This window comes from Leopardus geoffroyi, chromosome B3 (genome assembly GCF_018350155.1).
Source record: "Leopardus geoffroyi isolate Oge1 chromosome B3, O.geoffroyi_Oge1_pat1.0, whole genome shotgun sequence".
NCBI lineage: Eukaryota > Metazoa > Chordata > Mammalia > Carnivora > Felidae > Leopardus > Leopardus geoffroyi.
In genome coordinates this window covers 6,434,479-6,458,593 of record NC_059337.1, presented here as the reverse complement: position 1 = coordinate 6,458,593, position 24,115 = coordinate 6,434,479, and the positions used below count along the sequence as shown (strand labels likewise).

General features: G+C 43.0%; 1 protein-coding gene across 4 annotated transcripts in view; it reads left to right on the top strand.

Moving 5' to 3' along the window:
• FANCI (FA complementation group I) overlaps positions 1 to 24,115 on the top strand; it is a 97,411-nt gene that overhangs the window by 72,369 nt on the left and 927 nt on the right. For 3 of the 4 annotated variants that reach the window (XM_045448674.1, XM_045448676.1, XM_045448677.1), the window contains exons 19-37: positions 728 to 796; positions 3,237 to 3,338; positions 4,324 to 4,497; positions 5,122 to 5,243; positions 5,749 to 5,913; positions 6,516 to 6,695; positions 10,001 to 10,167; positions 10,524 to 10,600; positions 11,727 to 11,843; positions 14,116 to 14,167; positions 14,931 to 15,058; positions 15,157 to 15,225; positions 15,399 to 15,492; positions 15,788 to 15,975; positions 17,555 to 17,608; positions 17,690 to 17,749; positions 21,626 to 21,700; positions 23,092 to 23,187; positions 23,463 to 23,579. In XM_045448674.1, the coding sequence (XP_045304630.1) occupies positions 728 to 796; positions 3,237 to 3,338; positions 4,324 to 4,497; positions 5,122 to 5,243; positions 5,749 to 5,913; positions 6,516 to 6,695; positions 10,001 to 10,167; positions 10,524 to 10,600; positions 11,727 to 11,843; positions 14,116 to 14,167; positions 14,931 to 15,058; positions 15,157 to 15,225; positions 15,399 to 15,492; positions 15,788 to 15,975; positions 17,555 to 17,608; positions 17,690 to 17,749; positions 21,626 to 21,700; positions 23,092 to 23,187; positions 23,463 to 23,579 (2,106 nt within the window). The remainder of the gene's footprint in view (positions 1 to 727; positions 797 to 3,236; positions 3,339 to 4,323; positions 4,498 to 5,121; positions 5,244 to 5,748; positions 5,914 to 6,515; positions 6,696 to 10,000; positions 10,168 to 10,523; positions 10,601 to 11,726; positions 11,844 to 14,115; positions 14,168 to 14,930; positions 15,059 to 15,156; positions 15,226 to 15,398; positions 15,493 to 15,787; positions 15,976 to 17,554; positions 17,609 to 17,689; positions 17,750 to 21,625; positions 21,701 to 23,091; positions 23,188 to 23,462; positions 23,580 to 24,115) is intronic. The other variant, XM_045448675.1, reaches the window with a different exon arrangement.

The window sequence follows — 24,115 nt, the reverse complement described above, 5'->3', positions numbered from 1 at the left end:
TTGTGGTCAGTTTATTAATCTGGTTCTCAGTGATCAAAGATCTCTTTTTAGGGATGCCTGGGTGGCTCAGTCAGTTAAGCATCATGACTTCAGCTCAGGTCATGATCTCGCAGTTCATGAGTTCGAGCCCCACGTCTGGCTCTGGGCTCTGTGCTGACAGCTCGGAGCCTGGAGCTGCTTTAGATTCTGTGTCTCCCTCTCTCTCTCTGCCCCTCCCCTACTCATGCTCTGCCCCTCTCTCTCAAAAATAAATGATAAAACATTAAAAATTAAAAAAAGATTTCTTTAGTTCTTTTTAGGCAAATAACCTAAACTCTCTGAGTCGTTTCTCTCTATATAATTTCAGTCATTTTCAAAGAATTAAGAAATAGTGTAAAGAAATAGTATTGTTTAAAAAAATTTTGTTTTAATGTTTACAGTTATGATTGTCCAGAGGCACCTGGGTGGCTCACTCGGTTAAGTGTCTGACTCTTGATTTCAGCTCAGGTCATGATCTCACATTGTGAGATGGAGCCCTGTGTCAGGCTCTGCACTGGGTATGGAACCTCCTTGGTATTCTTTCTCTCTCCCTCTCCCCTGCTGGTCTGTGCTTGTGTGCACCCATGCTCGCTCATTTGCTCTCTCTCAAAAAAAGTAAATAAGAAAAGTAAAAAAAACAAAAAAAAAAAGTAAAGTTAGAACTTAGTGTACCTGTTAAAGAGCTTACTCTCTGTTTGATTCCTCTTAGGGGTTCTACGATGTCCTTAGAAGGAACTCTCAGCTGGCTAATTCAATCATGCAGACTCTACTTTCACAGGTAATACATTTTTTTAATTTTATATGTTTATGGATATAGAGAATAGATAATAATACATGGAGAGGTGATTGACATTTTCTGGACTTTCCAAAATATAGAATAATTCCCAAATAGTACACTGGTACATTATGAACATGCCTGGGGTATGTGATGCTGTCCTGATATTTTAATTACCACTTACCTACCTGCCCTTTTGCATCATCTTAAGTTATTCTCTCAGGTAACAGTCTGCACCCTAAGTCAGAAGGACTTTTTGAAGAAACATTTGTATAAGGGCTATTAGCAGCTGTATCTGTTTGTTTTACTTCTAAAAGAATAGAGAGATGTGAAACAAATATAGCAAAATATGGATGTATTACATCTAGGTTACAGAGGCATGGGTTATATTCTGTACTTTTCAGTTTAAAAAAGGATTTTTAAACTACTTCAAAAAAAAGATTTCAGAAGATGATCACTACGAAAAGAGTTCAGCTGGAGAATATCTGGCATAAATAAGACCATTTACACTCAACATTTATTCATTAAGCGTTCCTTGAATCTATATTTTAAAATACCTTTTTTGAGACGTAATTTACATACCATATAGTCGACCCATTTAAAGTGTACAGCTTGGGGCACCTGGGTAGTTCAGTCAGTTGGGCATCCAGCTCTCGATCTCAGCTCTGATCTTGATCTCAGGGTTGAGTCCAGGCCCCATGTTGCTCCACGCTGAGCATGGAGCCTACTTAAAAAAAATTAAAAAAATTAAGTGTACAACTCATTGGTTTTTAGTGTATTCATTGAGTTGTGCAGCCAACATCACAATCGATTTTAGAACATTTATTTCATCACTTCAGAAAGCCTCACACCCTTTAGCTAACACCCCCTAATTTTCTCATTCTTCTCCCACCTACCTAGCCCTAAGCAGCCACTGATCTACTACTTTCTCTCTAGATTTGTTGTGGACATTTCATATAAGTGGAATTGTACAATATGTGGTCTTTTGTGACCGATGGCTTTCACTGAATGCTTTCAGTTTATCCATGTCGTAGCATTTATAAGTACTTCATTCCCTTTTGTAGCAAAGTAATATTTTATTATATGGTATTTGAATCTTTTTTATATATTGAGAGTTTCTTGGTTTGTAACTCTCTCGAAGCTTCCCAGGTATGATCTGAAACTGGCCCCCATACTCAGAGGGCAGGGAGAGACCAAAGAAAGAAGCATCTCGGGTGCCTGGGGGATTGAGTGTCCCAATGACTCTTAATTTTGGCTCAGGTTGTGGTCTTGCGGTTTGTGGGATTGAATCCCATGTTGAGCTCTTTGCTAATGATGCAGAGCCTGCTTGAATTCTCACTCTCCCTCTCTGTCTGCCCCTCTCCCATGTATGTGCGTGCTCATCCGCTCTCTCAAAAGAAATAAATAAACTTTAAAAGAAAAGAGAAAGAAAGGAAAGGAAGGAAGGAAGAAAGAGAGGGAGAAAGAGAGAAAGAAAAGAAGAAAGAAAAGAAAAAAAAGAAAACCACTCCAGGTTGGAGGTAGCAGTTTTTTCATGTCCACCACTCGGCTAAAAAGAAAGTTCTCTCTTTTTTTCCCCCATCCCCCCTACTTTTGTATGTCATTACTTTTGTTATAATTCTGCAGAAGCTCCATTTAAAGTTAAGATCTCGGATGTGTAGAAATTATTGGAAGGTCCTTATACTATTTATCTAAAGATTTCCATTGGGCCTCAAGCCTAATCCTATGCAAAATTTATATCCTATTAACTATAGTGTATCTTTTCAAACTGTTATAATCAGCCCATCAACATTCATATACTTAACAAGCATAGAAAATTGATTGAAGGTATGGAACACTGCTTCCCAACTCTGGTTAGTATGTGTACCAGTAAAATTGTGCAGACTCTAAAAAGGAGAGAAATAATAGCTAACATTTCTTCGTCTCTATTGTGTGCTAAGTAGTGTTTTTAGCACTTTGCATGTATTGGCATGTTTAATTCTTACACAGCCTCATATGTTTATAGTAATATTTCATCACAGATGAGGAACGAAGGTATGGATGCCTTTACCAAAAGTATTAACACATGAGTCTTAACTGGGACCTGGACTCAGCCATTCTGACTCTAGAGCTTATTTTATATATTCTTAACTATCAAACTATATTGGAAATGCTGATTGCTTTAGGTTATAGGTTTGTAGGTTTAGGAATTGATATGAGAGCACGATGTTTTGTGAGAAAGTTAGTGGAAATGGAGTAGGAAACATCTCAACGTGATGCCTAAAGCAAGGGTAAAGGATGAGTTGAGGCAAAGCAACACATATTTTGCTGCATTGTTCTTTGGACACTTGGGAAATAGGTCTTACATGGTGTTAAACATTAAAGGTGCCATTATTTGGACCAGTTAAAGAAGTGAAAAAGCATTCATGAGCCCTGGTGTGTTTTTTTTCCTTACCACACGTAGTTAAAACAGTACTATGAGCCAAAACCTGATGTGCTGCCACCTCTGAAATTGGAAGCTTGTATTTTAACCCAAGGAGATCGAATCTGTCTACAAGAACCACTGGTGAGACTTTTATTCTTCCTATAACCATTATTTTTATTGTTAAGTAAAAGCATCAACCCTGTTGAAAGAATCCGTCTTCAGGATGAGATACTTTTCCTGAAAGCACTCTTCTGGTACTCCCAATGAAATTTTACTCTTAAATCTTCCCTCCTTATCTTTTCTTACCCATCATAAACCTTGGATCTATCGGTAAGATATCTCCATGTTCACCTTTTACAAAATCAAGGTATCCATCACCTCCCCTCAGAAGCATTTCATCTCCCATTTGTGCCTCTTTGACTATATAATATACTAAATATACTGTGGAATGGGGAAAGGAGGTCACTCAGTAGCAGATGAACCCAGGAGACCTGCTTCATTAGTCTGGAGGGAGTGTATGATTTAGGCAGAGCCAGAATTGGCACTCTTGAACCCTCAGGGGAACTAGGACAGGTTGTTTTTCTATTCTTACTATCCAGCCTCAGAAAGACAGGAAAAAGAGAAAATAAAAACTGAAGCTCCACCACGCCAAGCAACTTAGAGCCCATGATGGGGAAGGAGGTGGTCTTTCATTTGTCAGATCCTGCCTCCATAAATGGGCCTTTTGTGCCATGAGGTGGAGATGCTCGGTTGGTCTCCCAACGATTCCTTTCCTGTCTTCAGAACAGCCTCTGGGACTCAGTAGCCAGAGAGGATTTAACTTCACAACCAGGCTTCATGGTGTTTCCACTAGATCAGAAATAGCACATTCTGATGTTGCATTCTGAGGTGCCCACTACTTGCAAAGCCAGTTTTGGGAAAAGGTCAGAAAGAATGCAAGAATACCTTTGTTCAGTTAACTTTTTCCAGTTTTAATTCAGGTTGACTTAAGTAAGTTATTCATAACTTACTTTAGTCTTATAGGCTAAAATAACTTACTTTAGCCTTATAGGTTAGAATTATATGTTGATTATCAACAGCCTCCTTCAGTTAAACACTCAAGAATGTTTACTATTTTCTTCTACAGGATTATCTGTTATGTTGTGTCCAGCACTGTTTGGCCTGGTGTAAGAGCAAAGTGATGCCCCCACAGCAGGAAAAAGAGGAGGAGGAGGAGGAGGGGGTCTATCAAGACCTGGAGGACCTATTGGAATCTATTACTAGCAGAATGATTAAGAGTGAGCTAGAGGACTTTGAACTGGTAATTGCTAAGTCTCAGCTCTATTGAACGATGAAGGCTGTTTTAATAGCTTATTAATTTTTTTAAGTTTGCGAGAGTGCATGCAAGCAGGGGAGAAGCAGAGAGAGGGAGAAAGAGAATCCCAAGCAGGCTCCACGCACAGCCTGACTCAGGGCTCAATCCCACAAACTATGAGATCATGACCTGAGCTGAAATCAAGAGTTGGGCAGTTAACCAACTGAGCCACCCAGGCACCCCGCTTATTGACTTTTCTTTAAAATTTTATTTATTTATTAAAAAAAAATTTTTTTACATTTACTTATTATTCAGAGCATGAGCATGGGAGGGGCAGAGGGAGGGGGAGACACAGAACCCGAAGCAGGCTCCAGGCTTTGAGCTGTCAGCACAGAGCCCGACGCAGGGCTTGAACTCACAAATCGTGAGATCATGACCTGAGCCGAAGTTGGACGCTTTACCGACTGAGCCACCCAGGCACCCCTGTTTTTTAAGATTTTATTTTTAAGTAATCTCTACACCAAGCATAGGGCTCAAACTCCCAACCCTGAGATCAAGGGTTGCATGCTCCACTGACTGAGCCAGTCAGGTGCCCTGATAGCTTATTAATTTTTATCTTTTGTCTTTTAGGATAAATCAGCAGATTTTTCTCAGAGCACTGGTGTTGGCATCAAAAATAATATCTGTGCTTCTCTTGTGATGGGAGTTTGTGAGGTTCTAATAGAATATAACTTCTCCATAAGTAATTTTAGGTAAGGTACTGCCACATATAACTCTCCTTGCAATTTGATAAAGACTCCATTTTATGGTTTTGTTTTGTTTTGTTTTTTTAACTCTAGCAGCATGGTAGGTACTAACAGACCAAAGGCCATGACACTGTCTTTTGTGAACATCTAGCCTGAGACAGAGAACCAAAACATACACCACAGGGGCTGGGGATTGTTGTCCCTCTAGCAGGCTTCCATTTAGCCAAGATTTCCAGACCCTGAACTCAAGCTCTAATTTCAGTAGGGCAATTTTGATGGTTTGGTAGACTGGACTTTCATGCTCTGCATTGACTGGCATAAATAAGAGAGAAAAAAACAGCTGGATTAGAGTGATCTGGGAGTTAATGCAAGTTCGTTCATTTATAATGTGTCTAAAATAGAACATCTAGAACACCTAAAGAAACATTGGGATTTCCTTATTGTTGGGTGTGAAAGTAAACTACAATACTCTGATGCTTATCCTTAGTGGTCTCTTTTTCCTTTTATGCAGTAAGAATAAGTTTGAGGAGGTTCTGAGCTTATTTATGTGTTACAAGAAACTCTCTGACATCCTTAACGAAAAGGCTGGTAAAGGCAAAACTAAAGTGGCCAACAAAACGAATGATAGTTTTTTGTCCATGAAATTTGTCTCTGATCTTCTCACTGCTCTTTTCAGGTAAGGTGGTAATAGAGTGCTTAAAGATGTCTGTGTAGTGAAGATAGTAACAGTTACCTTGATTCACTAGTATTATCTAGTTTAGATTCACAGTTCTTAATGTATATACAGTAAGAAGTAAGTCAGGAGCTTTTCCTAAGTTTCTTGGAAGCTGGATAATCTAGGTAGACACTTGAAAGAATACCTTGAATTATTTAAGGAAAACTCAGAAACAATGGACTACTTAACAAAAAGATAGGGATAGGTTGCAGTAAGGTATTGTAGGGAAATCTGCCTAAGTAGCTTGAATAGTATAACAGATAAAAAGGGAAAAAAGAAGAACCTGAATTGAAAAAAACACAGAACAACAACAAAGGAAACTAAGACTGACATTTTAATTTTATCAAAGTGAAGCGATTGGGGGAGGGAGGGGAGAAAATGAGATAACACTGAGAATGAAGGTTGTAAAAGGTGCTGTGGCAGTGACTGTGGCCTGGGGTACCTGGGGTCTGTAAGTAAGAACTTGCTAGGTCCTGCTTTTCTGAATAGTCCCTACAAAACCTAATTCCAGATCCCAACAGCAGTAGGGAAATCTGTTTCTCTCTCTCTCTCTCTCTCTCTAGGGACAGTGCCCAAAGCCACGAAGAGAGCCTGTCGGTTCTAAGGTCCAACAATGAGTTTATGCGCTACGCAGTGAGTGTGGCTCTGCAGAAGGTACAGCAGCTAAAGGAAACCGGGCATGTGAGTGGCCCCGATGGCCAAAACCCAGAAAAGATCTTTCAGAACCTCTGTGATATAACTCGGTAAGTCACTCTCACCCTCAGAAACCTGTTCTATTTGCTGTGGAATCTCCAAGAGAGGAAACGGGGTGGGGATGAAGGCAGTGTGAAGTTGGGTGCAGCCTAAGAGTGAAAGTGCAGTCACTAAGTCTTTTTTCCTAGTCTTGCTTTAATGTGGAATGTTAGTTGCATAGAAAATGTTCTTCTAATACTAGGAATAAGAGGGATGTTGTAATGACAAGTAGTTCATCAAATAGGCATTACAGCTTTAATGTACATGTAGCTAACAACAAAACACTAAAATTCTTTAAGCAAAAACCAATAGAACTGAAGGAGAAATAAGTAAATAATTCATCCCCTCTTAGAAATCATTAGAGAATTGGTATTTAGAAAATCAGGAAGGACATAGAAGACTTAAGCCACATGATCATCCAGCTTACTTAATGGGTATTTATATAATACTTAACAGTTTCAAAATGTACATTCTTTTCATGTGCACATGGTATATTTATCAAATGGACCATATTTTGGGCCATAAAATAAACTGAACAAATTTTTAAAATAGAACTCTGTTCTCTGAGCACAAATAGAATTAAACAAGGAAGTGGTAACAAATATTTTTAATTTTTTTAATGTTTTTTAAATGGCTGGATTATCCTTGTATATTCAGAAATGAAATGCATTTCTGAATAATCCATACTCAAGGAGGAGGAAGTAAAAAATCAGAAAATGTCTTGAACAGAATGAAAATGAACACACTACATTTCATAATTTGTATGATCCAGCTAATGCGGTTTTAGGTAGAAATTTGTAACAGTCAGTGGTTACGTTAGGAAAAAAATAGCACATCTCTAAGCTCCCATGTTAAGAAAATAAGACAAGAAAAACAGATTAAAGTGGAAGTAAGAAGGAAGTAATAAAGACAAAGTAGAACCATTGAAAACAGGAACAAATCATAGAGAAGGGATGAAGCCTGAAGCTGAATCTTTGAGGTCAGTAAATGCAATAAATCTTAGCCAGACTGGTGAGGAAAACAGAGAAGACCCAAATCACAAATATCAGATATGAGGAACAGGAGATGATCACTGCTGACTCTACAGACAGTAAACCTTGATAATGGTAGAAGGCTAACAACTTTATGCCAGTAAACTGGATTACATAAATGAAATGGACAAATCTTTTGAAATCAGGAAGAAATAGATAACTTGAATAATCCTGTGACTATGAAAGAAATTGAGGGGGCACCTGGGTGGCTCAGTTGATAAAGCGTCTGACTCTTGATTTTGGCTCACGTCATGATCTCGTTCATGGTTGGGGAGTTCAAGCTGACAGCGTGGAGCATGCCTGGAATATTCTCTTTCTCTCTCCCTCTCTGCCTCCCTTTCTCTCTCTCTCTCTCTCTCCCTCTCCCTCCCTCCCTCCCTCCCTCTCTCTCTCTCTCTCTCTCAAAATAAATAAATAAATAAATAAACTTTATCCAAAAAAAGAAATTGAGGGGTATCTGACTGGCTTAGTCAGAAGAGCATGGGAGTCTTGATCTTGGGGTTGTGAGTTTGAGCCCCATGTTAAGGATGGAGGTAATTTAAAAATAAAATCTTTAAAAGAAAAAGAAACTGAATTTGTGGTTCAAAATTGTCCCTCAAAGAGAACTCCGTAACTAGATGTCCTTACTGGTGAATTCTACCAAACATTTAAGAGAGAAATAATAACAATTTATGCAAACTCTTCCAGAAAATAGGAGAGAATAAATATGCCCTGATTCATTTTATGAGGCCAGCATTACCTAATGCCAAACTCAGACATGGTAAGAAAATTACTGACCAATTTCCCATTTGAATGTAGATGTAAAAAATATCAGCAAGTTAAACCTAACAATTTGTAACGAACATGATGTAATTAAGTGGAATTTTTCTCAGGAATGCAAAGTTGGCTCAAAACGTGTAAATCAAGGGCGCCTGGGTGGTTCAGTAGGTTAAATATCTGGCTCTTGATTTTAGCTCAGGTCATGATCTCGCAGTTTGTGGGTTTGAGCCCCAAACACTGTGCCCTGATAACAGAGCCTGCTTGGGATTCTCTTTCCCTCTTTCCCTCCCCGACTTGTACCTGCTCTCTCAAAATAAATGAATAAACTTTATTAAAAAAAAAATTGTGTATCAGTCAATACAGTTCATATCAACAGGCTAAAGGAAAACACTGTATAGTCATCCCAATACATACAGAAAATTAAACAAATTTGTGATAAAATCTCTCAGCAAACTAGGAATAAAAGAAAACTTTATTAATCTGATAAAGGGAATCCACAGTACCTACAGTCAATACCATACTTAATGATTAAGGACTGAATGGCCCCTGCCCCTGCCCGGTGCTCTCACTGCTGCTGTTCAGCATCTAGCCAGTGCAGTAAGGCAGGAAAAAGAAATAAAAGGCATCCAGATTGGGAAGGAAGAAATAACTGTGTGTTCAAGGACACTATAATTGTCTACATAAAAAATTCCAAATTCCAAACTATACAGCAACATAGGTGAATCGAGGGAAGTATATGTTACATTAAGAGAGCTAGACTCGGGGCGCCTGGGTGGCGCAGTCGGTTAAGCGTCCAACTTCAGCCAGGTCACGATCTCGCGGTCTGTGAGTTCGAGCGCCGCGTCAGGCTCTGGGCTGATGGCTCAGAGCCTGGAGCCTGTTTCTGATTCTGTGTCTCCCTCTCTTACTGCCCCTCCCCCGTTCATGCTCTGTCTCTCTCTGTCCCAAAAATAAATAAACGTTGAAAAAAAAAATTAAAAAAAAAAAAAGAGAGCTAGACTCAAGGGGTGCCTGGGTGGCTCAGTCGCTTGAGCGTCCGACTTCAGCTCAGGTCATGATCTCACAGTCCATGAGTTCGAGCCCCGCATCAGGCTCTGTGCTGGCAGCTCAGAGCCTGGAGCCTGCTTCCAATTCTGTGTCTCCCTTTCTCTCTGCCCGTAACCCACTCATGCTTTGTCTCTCTCTGTCTCAAAAATAAATAAAAACATTTTAAAAAAATTTTAAGAGAGCTAGACTCAGAAAGCTACATATGAGTGCTACCATTTTTATATGTTATTTTGTAAATAGTGAAACCATAGGGATAAGGAATCAGATCAGTGAGTGCTTGGAAAATCAGGAGGAGAGAACTGGCTTACAGAGGAGCCTAGGGGAACTTTTGGGATGATGAAAATGTCTTGATTGTGGGGATAGATGCACACCAATAGAAGTTTGTTAAAATGCATTGAACTGTACATGTATAGCATGTGAATTTTACAGTATATAAATTTACCTTGGTGAACCTGACACTAATGACTTCCTATTTTCAGGGTCTTAATTTGGAGATACACTTCCATTCCTACTTCAGTGGAAGATTCAGGAAAGAAAGAGAAAGGCAAGAGCATCTCCCTGCTGTGCTTGGAGGGCTTACAGAAGATATTCAGTGCCGTGCAGCAGTTCTTTCAGCCCAAGATTCAGCACTTTCTCAGGGCTCTAGGTGGGCATTTCAATTTTGATAAATTGGCTTGATCTAGGTTTCTCTTTCTTAATCAAACCTCTTGTGATTCTATTTGTTAACTTACCAGAGGACACCTGAGAGCAGTCCTAATGTGGCTAAGGAGTGACATCTAGTGGATTCAGAATTGGCATTTACTGGATTTTAACACGTAACCATGAATAGTGACTGAAAATTGAAAGATAGTATTACCAAATGGCAGAATGTTAGGAATATATTTAAATCTGCCCCTAGACTTTTTTTTTTGGCTTTCTAAAAATTTAACTTCATATCAAAAGGCCAAAAAAGTGTAATAGTAAGTCCATTTCAGAGAAGATCGCGATCTTTTCCTTTCCTAGATGCCACAGGTGAAGAGGGAGAGGAGGTGGAAGGCAGTGTCACTCACAGAGCAGCGTTCCAGATCCGGCAGTTTCAGGTGAGAAGCCTTTGCAGGCTGCCATGCTTGCCTGAGGGCTCCTGCAGGGGGGCTGCTGCAGGGGGACTGTTAGCTGGGCCACCTGTGAGTGGAGCGGGCAGTGAGCAAGGAGGGCACGATTTCTTCTGGGTCACCATCCAGGCAACAGGACATAGCTCTACTCAGTGGAAGGTCATGCATTTAAGAGGATTCTGGGGAGGACAGGTGTTAAGCCACCCCAGCCTATAGCATTTGTTGCTTCCAAGAATCACCGTTAGAATTGACATGAAGAGATTGACTATTAAGGTAGAGAAGTTATGTCTTTGATTTGTGTCCATGTATAGGTTGATTTTGTCATATTGCATAAAGACCACACATTGAAGCCTTAGTTGTTGTTGTTGTTGTTGTTGTTGTTTTAATTTTATTTTTGGGGGAGAGAGAGAGAGACAGAGCATGAGTGGGGGAGGGACAGAGAGAGAGAGAGACAGAATCTGAAGCAGGCTCCAGGCTCAGCTGTCAGCACAGAGCCTGACGCGGGGCTCGAACCCATGAACCGCAAGATCATGACCTGAGCCAAAGTCTGACGCTTAACCATCTGAGCCACCCAGGCATACTTTGAAGCCTTAATTTCTAACCACAGTATTAAAGTTCCTACTCTGTGCCAGGGACTGTTTCAGGTGCTGGGAATATAGCAGGAAAACAAAAGAAACAAAACTCCTTGGGGAGTTTACACTGAGCGAGGAAAGAAGACAAAACGGAGAGTATTTCGGGTGGTGAGAGAGGAACAGGGCAGAGGAAACAAGGAAGGTGTGTGGAATGCTGGGCTTGGGCCATGGTCTAAACGTGAGGTCGGTGGATGGGCCTCCGGAAGTTATGAACCACCCAAAGTTGGGTGCACTGTTCATTCCTGGGCAGGGTGTTAGAGGAGAAGGAGTTCATAGTTTTCAGGGGAACCCTCAGATTTGTGGTCCGTAATGGGGCAGAAAACTACCTGTTTGATCCAGGCCTATTTTCAGATTTTGTCCTCTTGGAATTTTGGTAGCATTGAATCCTTTCTTCCCCAGCCTTAGGAATCTCTGGCTAGAGGGCTCTTCTCCATGATAGGAATATATCTGCTGATTTTTCCACATGTGCTTTCCTTTCCCAGAGGTCCTTGTTGAATTTACTTAGCAGCCAAGAGGAAGACTTTAATGGCAAAGAAGCCCTCCTGCTGGTCACTGTTCTCTCCAACTTGTCCAAGCTGCTGGAGCCATCCTCCCCTCAGGTAGAGAGAAGTGCTACTTAGTCCCACCTGGCATGCATCCCTCAGAGGCAGGGAGTACAGTTGACCCTTGAATAGCACAGGTTTGAACTATGTGGATTCAAAGTACAGTTCATAAGTGCAGTCCAGTACTATAAATGTATCATTTTCTCCTGGTGATCTCCTTAATAAGCTTTTCTTTGCTCTAGCTTTATTGTAAGAGTATAGTGTATAATACATATAATGTACAAAATAAATGATAATAGACCGTTGATGTAATACATAGGTTTCTGGTCAACACTCGGCTATTCATAGTTACATTTCTGGGGAGTCAGAAGCTCTACGTGGATTTTTGACTATGCAGGGGGTCAGTGCCCCTAACCCCTGCACTGTTCGACGATCAACTGTATTGTATATGTCTACATGTCCTCTTTTTTTAATTAATTAATTATTTTAAAAGAGCACTTGTGAGAGGGGAAGGGGCAGAGAGAGAGGGAGAGAGGCCAAGCAGACTCCACACTCAGCATGGAGCCCAACCTGAGGCTCAGTCCCATGACCATGAGATCATGACCTGAGCCAAAATCAATAGTCGGACACTTAACTGACTGAGCCATCCAGGAACCTCTAAATGTCCTCTTTAAATCTTATTTTTAAGTGATATAAGATAATATATTTAATTATGCTCCTGAGTCAATATAAGATCTGGAAAATGTTCCCTTTCCTACATATTGTGTCTTCCATAACATAATTATATGCAGCCATATAGGGCAAGAACATACTGCTTTTTTTTTTTTTTTTTTGGCCATTGCCCTTGACCCTTGTCAGCAGTAAGCACTATAGAAAAAAACAAAAAAAACCTTGTTTATCTTTGGTGACTTTAACATTTTTCGCTTGTTTTTACTTGCTCTTGGTGTTCCCTCTTTTCTAAGATAAAAGCATACTAATTATGAAGGTGGCTTACATTGTGCAGTTGACTTTTCAGCAAGGTTGGCTGGTACCGAGTCCAGCTCCTAGCTGGTACCAAGTCCCTCTTTCTAGCTCCTCACGTCGTCCTGCTGCCAGGCCACTCACCCCCTTCACTGTCTGATGCTGCTGCAGCGAACAGAGCACCAGGACAGAAAGTGTCAGGGAGTGGGGCAGGGGGGACATTTGCAGGAAATAATTGGATTTGGAAAGGCCTGTGTATACAGAAAAATGCTTTAATTCAAAAATCATCACCCACCCATCCCCATCATTTCAGATAACCTCTAAATATTTTTAAATTTGAGTGGGTAATAAAGTCCTATGATTTGAAAACCGGAAATTATAAGAAGACACAATGAACGGTCTCCCTCCTGTCCTCCTCCACCTGTTCTGTTCTTTTCCCCAAATAAGTAATGTTTTTTAGTTTCTGAAGTATCCTTCAAGAGTTGCTTTATTCCTGTGGAAGCAAATATGAATATAGATTTTTATTCTCAGCCCTGTCTGTCTTCACACAAAAGCTTGTTCTGCATCCAGCTTATTACATTTCCCGCAGTGTTCTGGAGACCTTTTTATACCCGTTCACAGAGATCTTTCAGAATTAGCATCAATTTATTTTTTACCTCAACAGATCAAAATTTGAGTTTTGAGTTTTTCCTGGTCATTTTGCACTTCAGTATACTGAATACCAGTGCCTTTGTGGCTGAAACCCTATTCAGGGAAATGCCAGAGCAGCAGGCAAGCTTGAGTTTGTGTCTGGCATCTCAGGACCCTGCTATCCCAAGACCTTAAGCCTCCTCTGCTTATCTAAGAAAACTGCATCTGGTTGTTTGCCTCTTCTTCCTTTCTTTCCCCTACTGCCTTCTGACCTCCTTTGGCCTCTTGGCTCCTAGAAGCTAATTCTGCTGTCTTTATGGCCAAGATCTTATTCTCCCGCATCTCTCCATTAGACTGATATTCTTAAAGATGTCTCAAGTGTGGAAAGAATGAGGCATTTGGGAAGGGGGAAAAAGGGTACATTAGTCCTCGACCATGGTGGTAGGGGTAGAGGAAGCTCAGGGGGGTAAGAGTCCAGACCTCAGGACCTTTGGTCCTTAATGAGAGCACAGACTGAGAATTAAGTCATATGTTTATTATATTATGAGACAAGAATCACTAATTCTTCTAATAATTTTAGACTTATTTTTATGCTGTTCTTAGTAGATTATCACTTTAGATCCAGGCACATGTTTTGGCAGCTGATGAGATTTGGAAAGGTCTAGACTCCTCCAGTCTGACAGCACCTTGGTCTGTTTTGTCTGTTGGCATGTTTCTTTAATATCTGAATAATCTCTAGTTTGTGCAGATGTTATCCTGGACATCCAAGATTTGCAAGGAAAACAGCCAGGGTAAGTTTCCTTTCTTGTTTCCTTTTAGGCTTTATATAAAATCCTCTTTACCAAATATATTGCATTTTAAAAAGGAAAGGTACTCATTACACAGTCACCAGAGTAACCAAACTGAGATGGATCCACATGGTAAGAATGCGGCACAGTCAGCCCTCTCATCCGCCGCTGGTGGAGGTCTGCGTTTGACGTAGCCGCTTGGGAAGCTGTTGGGCAGTATCTGATTACAGTCCAGCAGTCCCACTCCTGGATCCTCACAGCAGTGCTATTTTAATAGGCGGAAACAAACCCACTTGTCTGTCAGCAGTGGAGTGGATAAAGGAATGGCCGTGTACACGCACACAAACTACCAACACATAACGTGCAGGAATTGCACAAACACGATGGTGAACAGAAGAAACCAGAGTACTTAAAGAGTACTTACTGCTTGGTTCCATTTACATAAAGTTCAAAATCGGACAAAACTAGATGTGATGGTAGAAATCAGGACAGCCAGTTCCTTGCTGGGGCAAGTGAGGTAGGAGGGAGTTTCTGGGGTGCTGGAAACATTCTGTTTCTTGATCCGGGTACTAGTTATACAGCGATAGTGACTGCCTAATGATAGGAAACCTCTCCCTACAGAAGTGTGCCTTGGTGGGAGAGCTACCCTGGATGGCCTGTGCGCAGCACTGCGGTATCATACATGGCAAGCCACGTTTCTGGGTAGGCACGCCATCCCCTAAAGACTGGGTTATAATTATCAATTTTCTCTCTTTCCCACTCTTAGAGGATGCCTCGTTTTGTAAGGGCTTGATGAATTTGCTCTTCAGCCTCCATGTTTTGTATAAGAGTCCTGTCATCCTGCTGCGTGACTTGTCCCAGGACATCCATGGGCATCTCGGAGACATAGACGAGGTACTGTAGCAAGCCTTCGCTTACAGCACCCTGAGTGGGGATCGCGACTGGGGGACAGCTTTACTGCCATTGTATCTCCCCTGTGTTTGCCTCCTCAGGATGTAGAGATGGAGAAAACAAATCACTTTGCGATGGTGAATTTGAGAACAGCTGCTCCTACTGTTTGTGTAAGTGTGGATCCCCAAGCCATGGGAAATAGTCTTATGGTTCCTTCCATTTTATTCCATGTGAAGAGTAAATTGTAGTGGCTCGTGTCCTGAGGCTTGTAACCCCGCCTGCAGGTAGCTATGGTTGCTGTGTTCCACCAGTGAGCCACACCGGACATTCTTTGCTTTCACAGTTACTTGTTCTGAGTCAGGCTGAGAAAGTCCTAGAAGAAGTGGACTGGCTGATCACCAAGCTTAAGGGACAAGTGAGCCAAGAAATGTTATCAGGTAAGATGCGTTCAGGATGGCATTTCAAGAATAGTGAAAAGAGTCCACCAAAATCCAGATTGACTGTTGTGTAAAAGGGCAGCTTGATTCGTTTGTTGGTTTGAGCCGCATTTCCAGCATGATGGAAAAAGTAGACCGTAGTGTGGCTACTGATTCACTCTGCATGATGAATTACATGCTCGTTGTCCCTACAGACTTCCCGTTTGATGGTGGTTAGTTGATTTCTAAATTTCCTTCACTTAAACTGGAAAATAAGGTCAGTGGGTCTGAATGTGCCAATTTCATTTCCCTTTAGAAGAGGCCTCTTCTCAGGCAACCCTACCAAATCATCCTATCGAGAAAGCCATCATCATGCAGCTGGGAACTCTGCTTACATTTTTCCATGAGCTGGTGCAGACAGCCCTGCCATCAGGCAGCTGTGTGGACATCTTGTTAAAGGACCTTTGCAAAATGTACACCATCCTCACAGCACTTGTCAGATATGTGAGTATCGGAGAGGTGACCAGAGCCACTCCCACCGTGCTGCCCCAGCCAGCCCAAGACTAGGCCAGGGCAGCAGCTCACTGCTGTGGAGGCCTCTGTACAGAGCTCTTTTTGCTTATTTCCGTGCAATTCGTGGTTTGATTCTGGTTTGGTCAGTAGGTGGCAGGTGTCTCCATAATGGGCCAGGAAGAAACAGTTGATGACATTAATTCTAAATCTCCTTTAGAGGCTCTTATTTTTTGGCATGTAGGTATGTGACCCCTAATTGAGAATTGTGCCCCTTCGAATGCCTTCTAAGACTTAATCTAAATTATAGCTAGAGAATTCAGTCCGATTCCTTATTGCACACAAATTACACTATTTCAAACCAGTCTGGGCACTAAAGAGGTGTTTATTCCTTCTCTCCTTCCATTAACAAGTAGGTGTTAAATGCCTTACAGGTACTTGGGTCAGGTCAGGTACTTAGGTAGGAGAAAGGTAATTTTTTTAAATGCAAGGCATAGTCTGCCCTAAGTGTAAGTTAATGCTCCTTATGCTTAATCTGTTAACAGAGAACTCTTTTCTTGCACTTGGAATATTTTGGTCCTCAGCAAACATTCGGCAGGTGGTAGGAACTGGGTGATTTAGTTTTGATTCTAGCAGTGATCCATATTAAATATTTAGAAAGGTGTAGACAATCCAAGAAAGATGGTAGACCCCCACGTGGTGTCCCCAAACAGCAGTGCAGCCATCTCTGAGAAGGTGCAGATCTGGCCATGTGGTGTGGCTCCTACACTTCTGTAGTGGAAATACTGAAAGCTTCTTCTCTCTGTTGGCATTTTTTTAACGTTTGTTTGTTTTTGAGAGCATGCATGTGCAGGCGGGGGAGGGGCCAAGGGGGGTGTGTGCAGAGAATCCCAAGCAGGCTCCATGCTAACAGCACAGAGCCCGATGTGGGAGTCAAACCCTCGAACCATGAGATCATGACCCGAGCTGGGGTCAGTCTGGTCCCTCAACCGACTGAGCCACCCAGCTGCCCCTTTATTGGCAGTTTAAAGAAAAATTTTTTTTTAATGCTTGTATTCATTTTTGAAGGAGAGAGAGACAGAGTGTGAGTGAAGAAGGGGCAGAGAGAGAGGGAGACACAGAATCCGAAGTAGGCTTCAATTAAGACTCTGAGCTGTCAGCATGGAGCCCAACATGGGGCTCAAACTCACGAACGGTGAGATCATGACCTGAGCCAAAGTCAGACACTTAACCATCTGAGCCACCCAGGTACCTCTATTGGCATTTTTTAAAGGAAAAACAGTAAAGTCGTTGCTTTTTAGATGTAGGGACCATCAACCTGAAGGATTTTTAAAGTAGTAAGCTGAGCAAGTCGGAAACAGAAACCCTTCATTGCCTGTTGTCTGGTGGCCTCAGGAGTCTTGAGGAGGGGACAAAGGAGAGCTTGTGTCTAGGCTTCTCTGTGAATAGGGTAGTTTGTTTTCTTTCCCATCTCGTCAGCAGTGAGCCCCACTCCCTTAGCCCACTGAGTCACCTGGAGGTGTCTGGGAACATTGCTAGAGGATGTAAACTAAATCTGGAAATTTTTGGTTAGTATCTCCAGGTGTGTCAGAGCTCCAGAGGAATTCCAAAAAATATGGAAAAGCTGGTGAGTTGCAAATTCCTTTCCTAGGAATGGGGAAGCATTTTATTCTTACAGTTACATTGGTTTTCTTCTCTTTTGCTTCAGGTAAAACTGTCCGGTTCTCATCTGACTCCCCTATGCTATTCTTTCATTTCTTACATTCAGGTAAGTGGTTCAGAGTCAGTACCAAAATAGATCTTCCAGTAAAAAAGGACTTCCTGTGTCCCCATGGGACCGCTTGATCATGTGAGCCAAGTGTATATGAGGTTTCTTCCCTACTTACCGTAAGCCAAAGGTGACTGCCCCTTTGGGATCAAGCCAAGGCTTGAGGTCTTCATTTATACAAAGAAAAAAAAGTTTACTTAATTTGGAGAAAGTGATATGCTTGCATTTGGAGCAGGGAAGGAATATGCATGCTTGGGCTGTGACTTGGTTCATTTCTAGGTGATTCTAAATCCATGCCATCAGCCGTCCTTTAGTGTGTGAGTGAGCACATAAAGGGCTGAGATCAGTGCAGTGTATTTGGGAACAGCAGCCCTTTCAAGGAGGCAGAGGGCATATGGGCTGTTCCTGTCATTTGCTCAGACCCCTTTCTTTCTTCTCTTTCTAAATTAAAGTGATGGGCTCTTTCAAGATTTGGAGACATTTTAATTTTTTTTTTTTTTTTTTTTCAACGTTTATTTATTTTTTGGGACAGAGAGAGACAGAGCATGAACGGGGGAGGGGCAGAGAGAGAGGGAGACACAGAATCGGAAACAGGCTCCAGGCTCCGAGCCATCAGCCCAGAGCCCGACGCGGGGCTCGAACTCACGGACCGCGAGATCGTGACCTGGCTGAAGTCGGACGCTTAACCGACTGCGCCACCCAGGCGCCCCTAGATTTGGAGACATTTTAAATGTCACTTGGCAGCAGATACCATCAGGTTCTTGTAATACTTGAGTCACTGTTAACTGTTGGCTTACACAGGGGATTGGCCGGCTCTGCATTATTGGCCTCTCTTGAGCCGGATAATTCCTTGATGTGGGGCCTCTTGCATGCATTCTGGGATATTGAGCAACATCCCTGGCCTCCACCTTCCAGATGCCAGTAGCAGCCTCCCAGTTGTGACAACCAAAAATGTCTCTAGAAATTGCCAAATGTCCCAAAGGGGCACTGAAGACCCAGTGTCTCCGGAGGCCACTTAGTCACTAAAGTTCAAAGTATTGCAGGGCAGTTCCTGATCTTCAAGGAGTCCAGCAGATGTTCACTAACGGGTCAGTTCAAGCAATGGACTGTGACTGCTTTCATAGTGAAGCCCTACTTGTTTTCTCCCTCTGCATTGTGCACAGGCACATCTTGCATCGGTAACTGCTTCGTTATGGGTATCGGGGGTGCTTCCTCCCCTCCCCTTGTGAATCAGTGACCGAGCAGTCTGTCATCTGCGTTTGGCCAGAAAAGTTCTGAATAGTGTGCTGATAGCTGAGGTCCTCTGTCCCCTTGCCTTTGTGCCAGGCTCGTGCTATGGGTCAGGTCTTCTGTCTGGCCACAGCTTATGACCTGCTCTCACCAAGCTGTTTCTTCTGGCCCTCTCCTGGGACCTCGCCTGCATGCTTGCTCAAAACTGTTCACATAGGTGCCAGCTTGTCAGACACCTCTCTTGTCCAGATATAGGATGTGTCCCTCTATGCCTCAGTTCAGGTTCTGAGTTCCCCATCTCCAGTAAGGCCACATCTCACAAAGTATGCGGTATAGACCTAGTCCTCAAAACAAACAAGGATTCTGTGAGAAGTACTTGTACATATTCCTTATCTTAGAGAATCGTGGTACCTGTTCGCATGTTAAAGTTGCTGAGAGGTCCAACAATAATTAAATACGTTCAGTAGTAGTTTTAAAATCTATTCAAGAACTGCTTTTTTAATAACAAGTGTTAACTGTTTGTCAGAATGGCAGTCCAAAGAGTACAGCTTGGGAACCAGTGCTCTAAGACCATATTCGTTTTATTGGAGCAGCAGACATGCAGAGAAGCCTTCCCTGGCTTGCAGCCTGGCCTGATGTAGTGTGGAACTCTCCTCACGCTTCGCCTCATTCATTCTCACTACACCTGTGGTCAGTAGTTAACCCCAGATAGATTAAAGGTAAATGCAAAGAACAGAACTAGTTCAGAGGCAGACTTAAACCCAGATAGTTTGAATCTACAACAAGGGCCAGCAGACTTCTGTAGAAGGCTACGTAGTAAATGTTTCAGGTTTTGCAGACCACGGTCAGTCAGAGCTGACTCTGGCTTTACAGACAGGAGCAGCCATAGACTGTATACAAATGAATGTGACCATGGGGTTTTTTTGTTGTTGTTGTTTTAATATTTATTTATTTATTTATTTTGAGAGAGAGGGAGGGAGGGAGAGATAGAATCCCAAGCAGGCTCCATGCTCAGTGTGAAGTCTCACACAGGGATCGATCCCACAAACCAGGAGATTATAACCTGAGCCAAAATCGGGAGCCGGTCACTTACCCACATTCGGGGCACCTGGGTGGCTCAGTTGGTTATGTTCTAATGAGACCTCATTTTCAGAAACAAGCCGTGGTCTGGTCTTGGCCTATGGGCTGTAGTTTGCCAGTCCCTCCTCCAGAATCACACCTGATGTTTGTTGTCATGTAAAGTATTAGAGGGTTTTGCATATGTTTCTGACCCATTTCCCCCACCCACCCACACAAAAACCAATTTATGTGTTCTCAGGGTGTTTTCCCCCTTCCCCATCTGTATTTGACTTAAAGCCTGACAAGTCAGCTGATCCACAGGCAGACATTTTTCTCTGTGAGATGTATTTAATGAGCAACCCTGGGCAAAAAGTGTATGGCTCCATTAATTCCAGCTCTTATCTAGAAAGCAGCACTGCATTTGCCACGTCTTTCAGAGAGCTGTTTATTCTCTTACATCCTCATCTCTTTTCCCCACAGCCTTGGATCTCAATGAGAAGAAAGCAGTGCAAACCAGTAATTCAAAACCCTTAAGCATGCTGCTCAGAACATGCACCTTTAAATGGTGCCTCTTCTGGCTGTAATTTCAGTCCTTCCTAAATCAGCAGGAATGGGCAGTGGACAGGGTCCCATCTTGGGTACCACCTCTAGAAAGACCCCTTGCTTCCCACTTGGTCACATGGGTTCGCTCTATGGCTGTTTCCCTGCCACTTTCTTAAAAGGGCTTCACTCTCTACCCTGCCTTCCAGGACTAAAAATAGACCTTTATACCAGCCCCTCTGGAATCCCTATCATTTCTTAATTTCCAGAACATGCCATGGGATTAAGACTCCAGCCTCTCACACATGGTTCTAGTGGTACAGTTCTCCCCATTTTCAGCTTTGCGTTTTTAAACCTCTTACTTGTCCCATGAGGCCTGTGTGTTTCTTCCTAGAAGGCACACAACGCCCCTTCAGGTAAGATTCCTGTGTTCTGCGTGCCTCACATGCGACGTAGGTCTTGACTGTCTTCTGCCTCATCTTGTACTTTTTAGTTCCTTTTGCGATTATTTACAACACAGGAAAGTGTTCGTATGACCTCTGAACCCTTCTCAAGCACGTAACCACGTGGCACACGGACGTGTCTGGTGTCTGCCTCTAAGTGGGAAGGCTGGAGACCCTGGGAGCAACCTCTCCAGCTTCCTCTCCTTCATGGGAAACCCTTTGAGCCAACTGCCGAGTTGGGAAATCCCTATTCCTGCTGCCATCGTGACAGTCCTTGTTTTAACCATCCTTTGTACCTCTCCAGTCCCTTGGTAGGTCTGGTACGAGACCAGTCATTCCTGCCCTCACTTTCATGTGCTAGTTCTAAGAGGGAGATGGTAAACCTCCCAGCAATTAAAAAAAAAAAAAAAAAATCTGAGGATCGTAAAGCATCACAGAATGCTCCCCATCTTCCAGCATCTGCTGTCAGTTATCTCCACCCGGACGTGGTCCCCTATAGAGTCCCCATATTCTGCTATCCTCACCTTCTTCGAAAATGACCACTGGCCTGCTAGCTCCCATGAAGAATCTTCAGGAATGAGAGAATTTGTTTCTATTTCTTCAGAACAAGAGGAGTCAGAGCCTAAAATGCACAGGAGAGAAGAAAAAGGGGAAAACCGCTGCTGTTGCCACAGCCATGGTAAGCAGCCCACACGGCTGGCTGACGCAGCAGCACTTGTAAGCCTTGAGAAAGAAGCCAGTCACAGAAAGACTGCACATACTGGAGGCTTCCATTTATGTGACAGGCCCAGAATAGGCAGGTCTGAGAAGACAGAAAGCAGATTAGTGGTTGTCTGGGGTAGGGGGGTGGCTGCTGTGAAATAGGCATGGGATTTCTCTGGGGGGTGTGTGAAAATGTCTGAAGATCTATTGTGGTAACTGCACAACTCTCAGTATAAAAAAACACTGAACCGTGCGACAAAAATGGGGAAGTTGTGAGAGGTGTGAGCTAGAGCTCATTAATGCTGCTACCTAAGTGTGTGGGTGCACGTGTGCTTCTCAGCTCAGCTCACAGGATTTATGTTCAGGTGGAACATCTTTTTCCTCCACCAAAAACTGCATACTTTATTCAGAAAGCGCCAGAAAATCTCAAGCTCTTTCTTTAAAAATGGAAATGGCTTTGGATTCCCATTGGAAAGGAATTATTTTAGGAAGGGCTGATGTGTGTGGAAGATGCCCCCTAAAGGACATGCCAGTGTCAGTGAGGGGACAGGAGGAGGGTTCTCCAGGACGCTGCTGGCACAGGTGCACACTAGTGGCCTCTCAGGGGCCGTTTGGCAGTAAGTGCTGTATTTCAGGAGATCACACTGTGCTTTACAGCAGTTCCACTTGTAGGATGTAGAAACTGTAAAGGCCTGTGTCCAGGACAGTCATAGTAGTATCATTTGCAAAAGTAAGATACTAGAAAAACTAAGACGGAAGATACTAAGTGGACTGGCTAAAAGGCTTATGGTCTGTTTATACCGTAGGATACGACTTAGGCATGAGAAAATACAAATTTAAATGTTCAGATATAGAAATGTTCAGATGTAGAGCTATCTCCAAGATAATGTGATTAAAAAAAAAAAAACAAAAACAATGTCCTCCCTTGTGGGCTTTATAAAAAAAAAAAAAAAGTACAGAACACATCGATGTGTGTACATTTGGGAGGACCCACAGATTACAAGTCAGACTGGGAGAAATCTGATCCCAGTGGTGAAAACTAGAAAGGCACTGGTGGGCTCACTGTGTGAAGTCAGGGAAGCAACCAGATTTCTACAAATGGTCCTTCTTCCAGCCGGTCTGTAAAACAGATACTGAGGAATTGTAAATGGAGAGATTTGCTGCTGTCTTTATCCGCGTCCAGGTCCTTTGAGGAGATTGAACTGGCAGAAATCTTAGATTACTGGAATATGAGGAATCCTGCATTTGACTGGAGGGCAGATCTAGCTTTCTCCTGCAAAGCCAAGAGCAGCTCTGCGGACTGTTTCAGAGGACAACTCTGAAAGCCCTTGAATCTGAAATTTAGGTCTTGTCTTCTTTGCCCTGTAGGCCCGAGTTCTTCGGGAAACCAAGCCAATCCCTAACCTCATCTTTGCCATCGAACAGTATGAAAAATTCCTCATCCACCTTTCGAAGAAGTCCAAGGTAAACATACTCCATTATCTTCTAGTGTTTCCATTTACCCTGCCAGGGGGCCTGGCACACAGAAGCAGCACAGCGTGGGGAAACCACAGCCCTTTGCTCTGTGATCTGATGGCCCGAATGCAAACCTCACATTAGGGACTGATAGAAAAGCAAGGTCAGGTGGGCACGTGCTTGCTCCAGGTCGGCACCGAAGGGTTCGTTGGAGGCACAGCAGCAGCACCTCCGGGTGGCCCTGGCGGGACCTGTCGTATAGGTAGGAAAACCTTCTGTTGCAGGTGAACCTGATGCAGCACATGAAGCTCAGCACCTCACGAGACTTCAAGATCAAAGGAAACATCCTGGATATGGTTCTTCGGGAGGAGGACGACGACGACGACGATGACGACGACGAGGTCAGTGCCTGCTACTGACTGGAGCGCAGCAAGCCCGGCCACCCTTCTGACTGGCTGGGAGCAGCATGGCTGAGGGGAGGGGGCCAGAGAGAGGGGGTGGAGGGGGTCAGGTGAAGCCGAAACTAAGGGCTGTCAGAGAAGGGCTAGGAGTTTGGCACCGTATGAAGTTACCCAGTTTTGTGCACATTTTGGGGTAGACCTTTCTAGAAAGGGGGTGGTGACACAAGTTCTCACCATGGGGTCTCCTGTGACCTTTTGAACCATTGGAAAATGATTCATTCAAAACTACTTCCTCTCCCTGGGCCCTTGCCATGAGGAGTTCAGGTAAGGCTTCCTGCAGCCCACCCCCACATCTCAGCCTCCTCTGGCCCGTTAGCTCTTCTAGTTGCAGTAGCGCCCCCAAGCCCCGTGAGCTCCTACAAGTTTCATTGGCTCAGGTCTGTCTGACGTGGAAATTGACATAAGCCACCCTGATCTGTCGCTTCTCAAAAATTTTGAACCTACATTCTTCGGGCGGTCACATCCCAGGCTGTAAC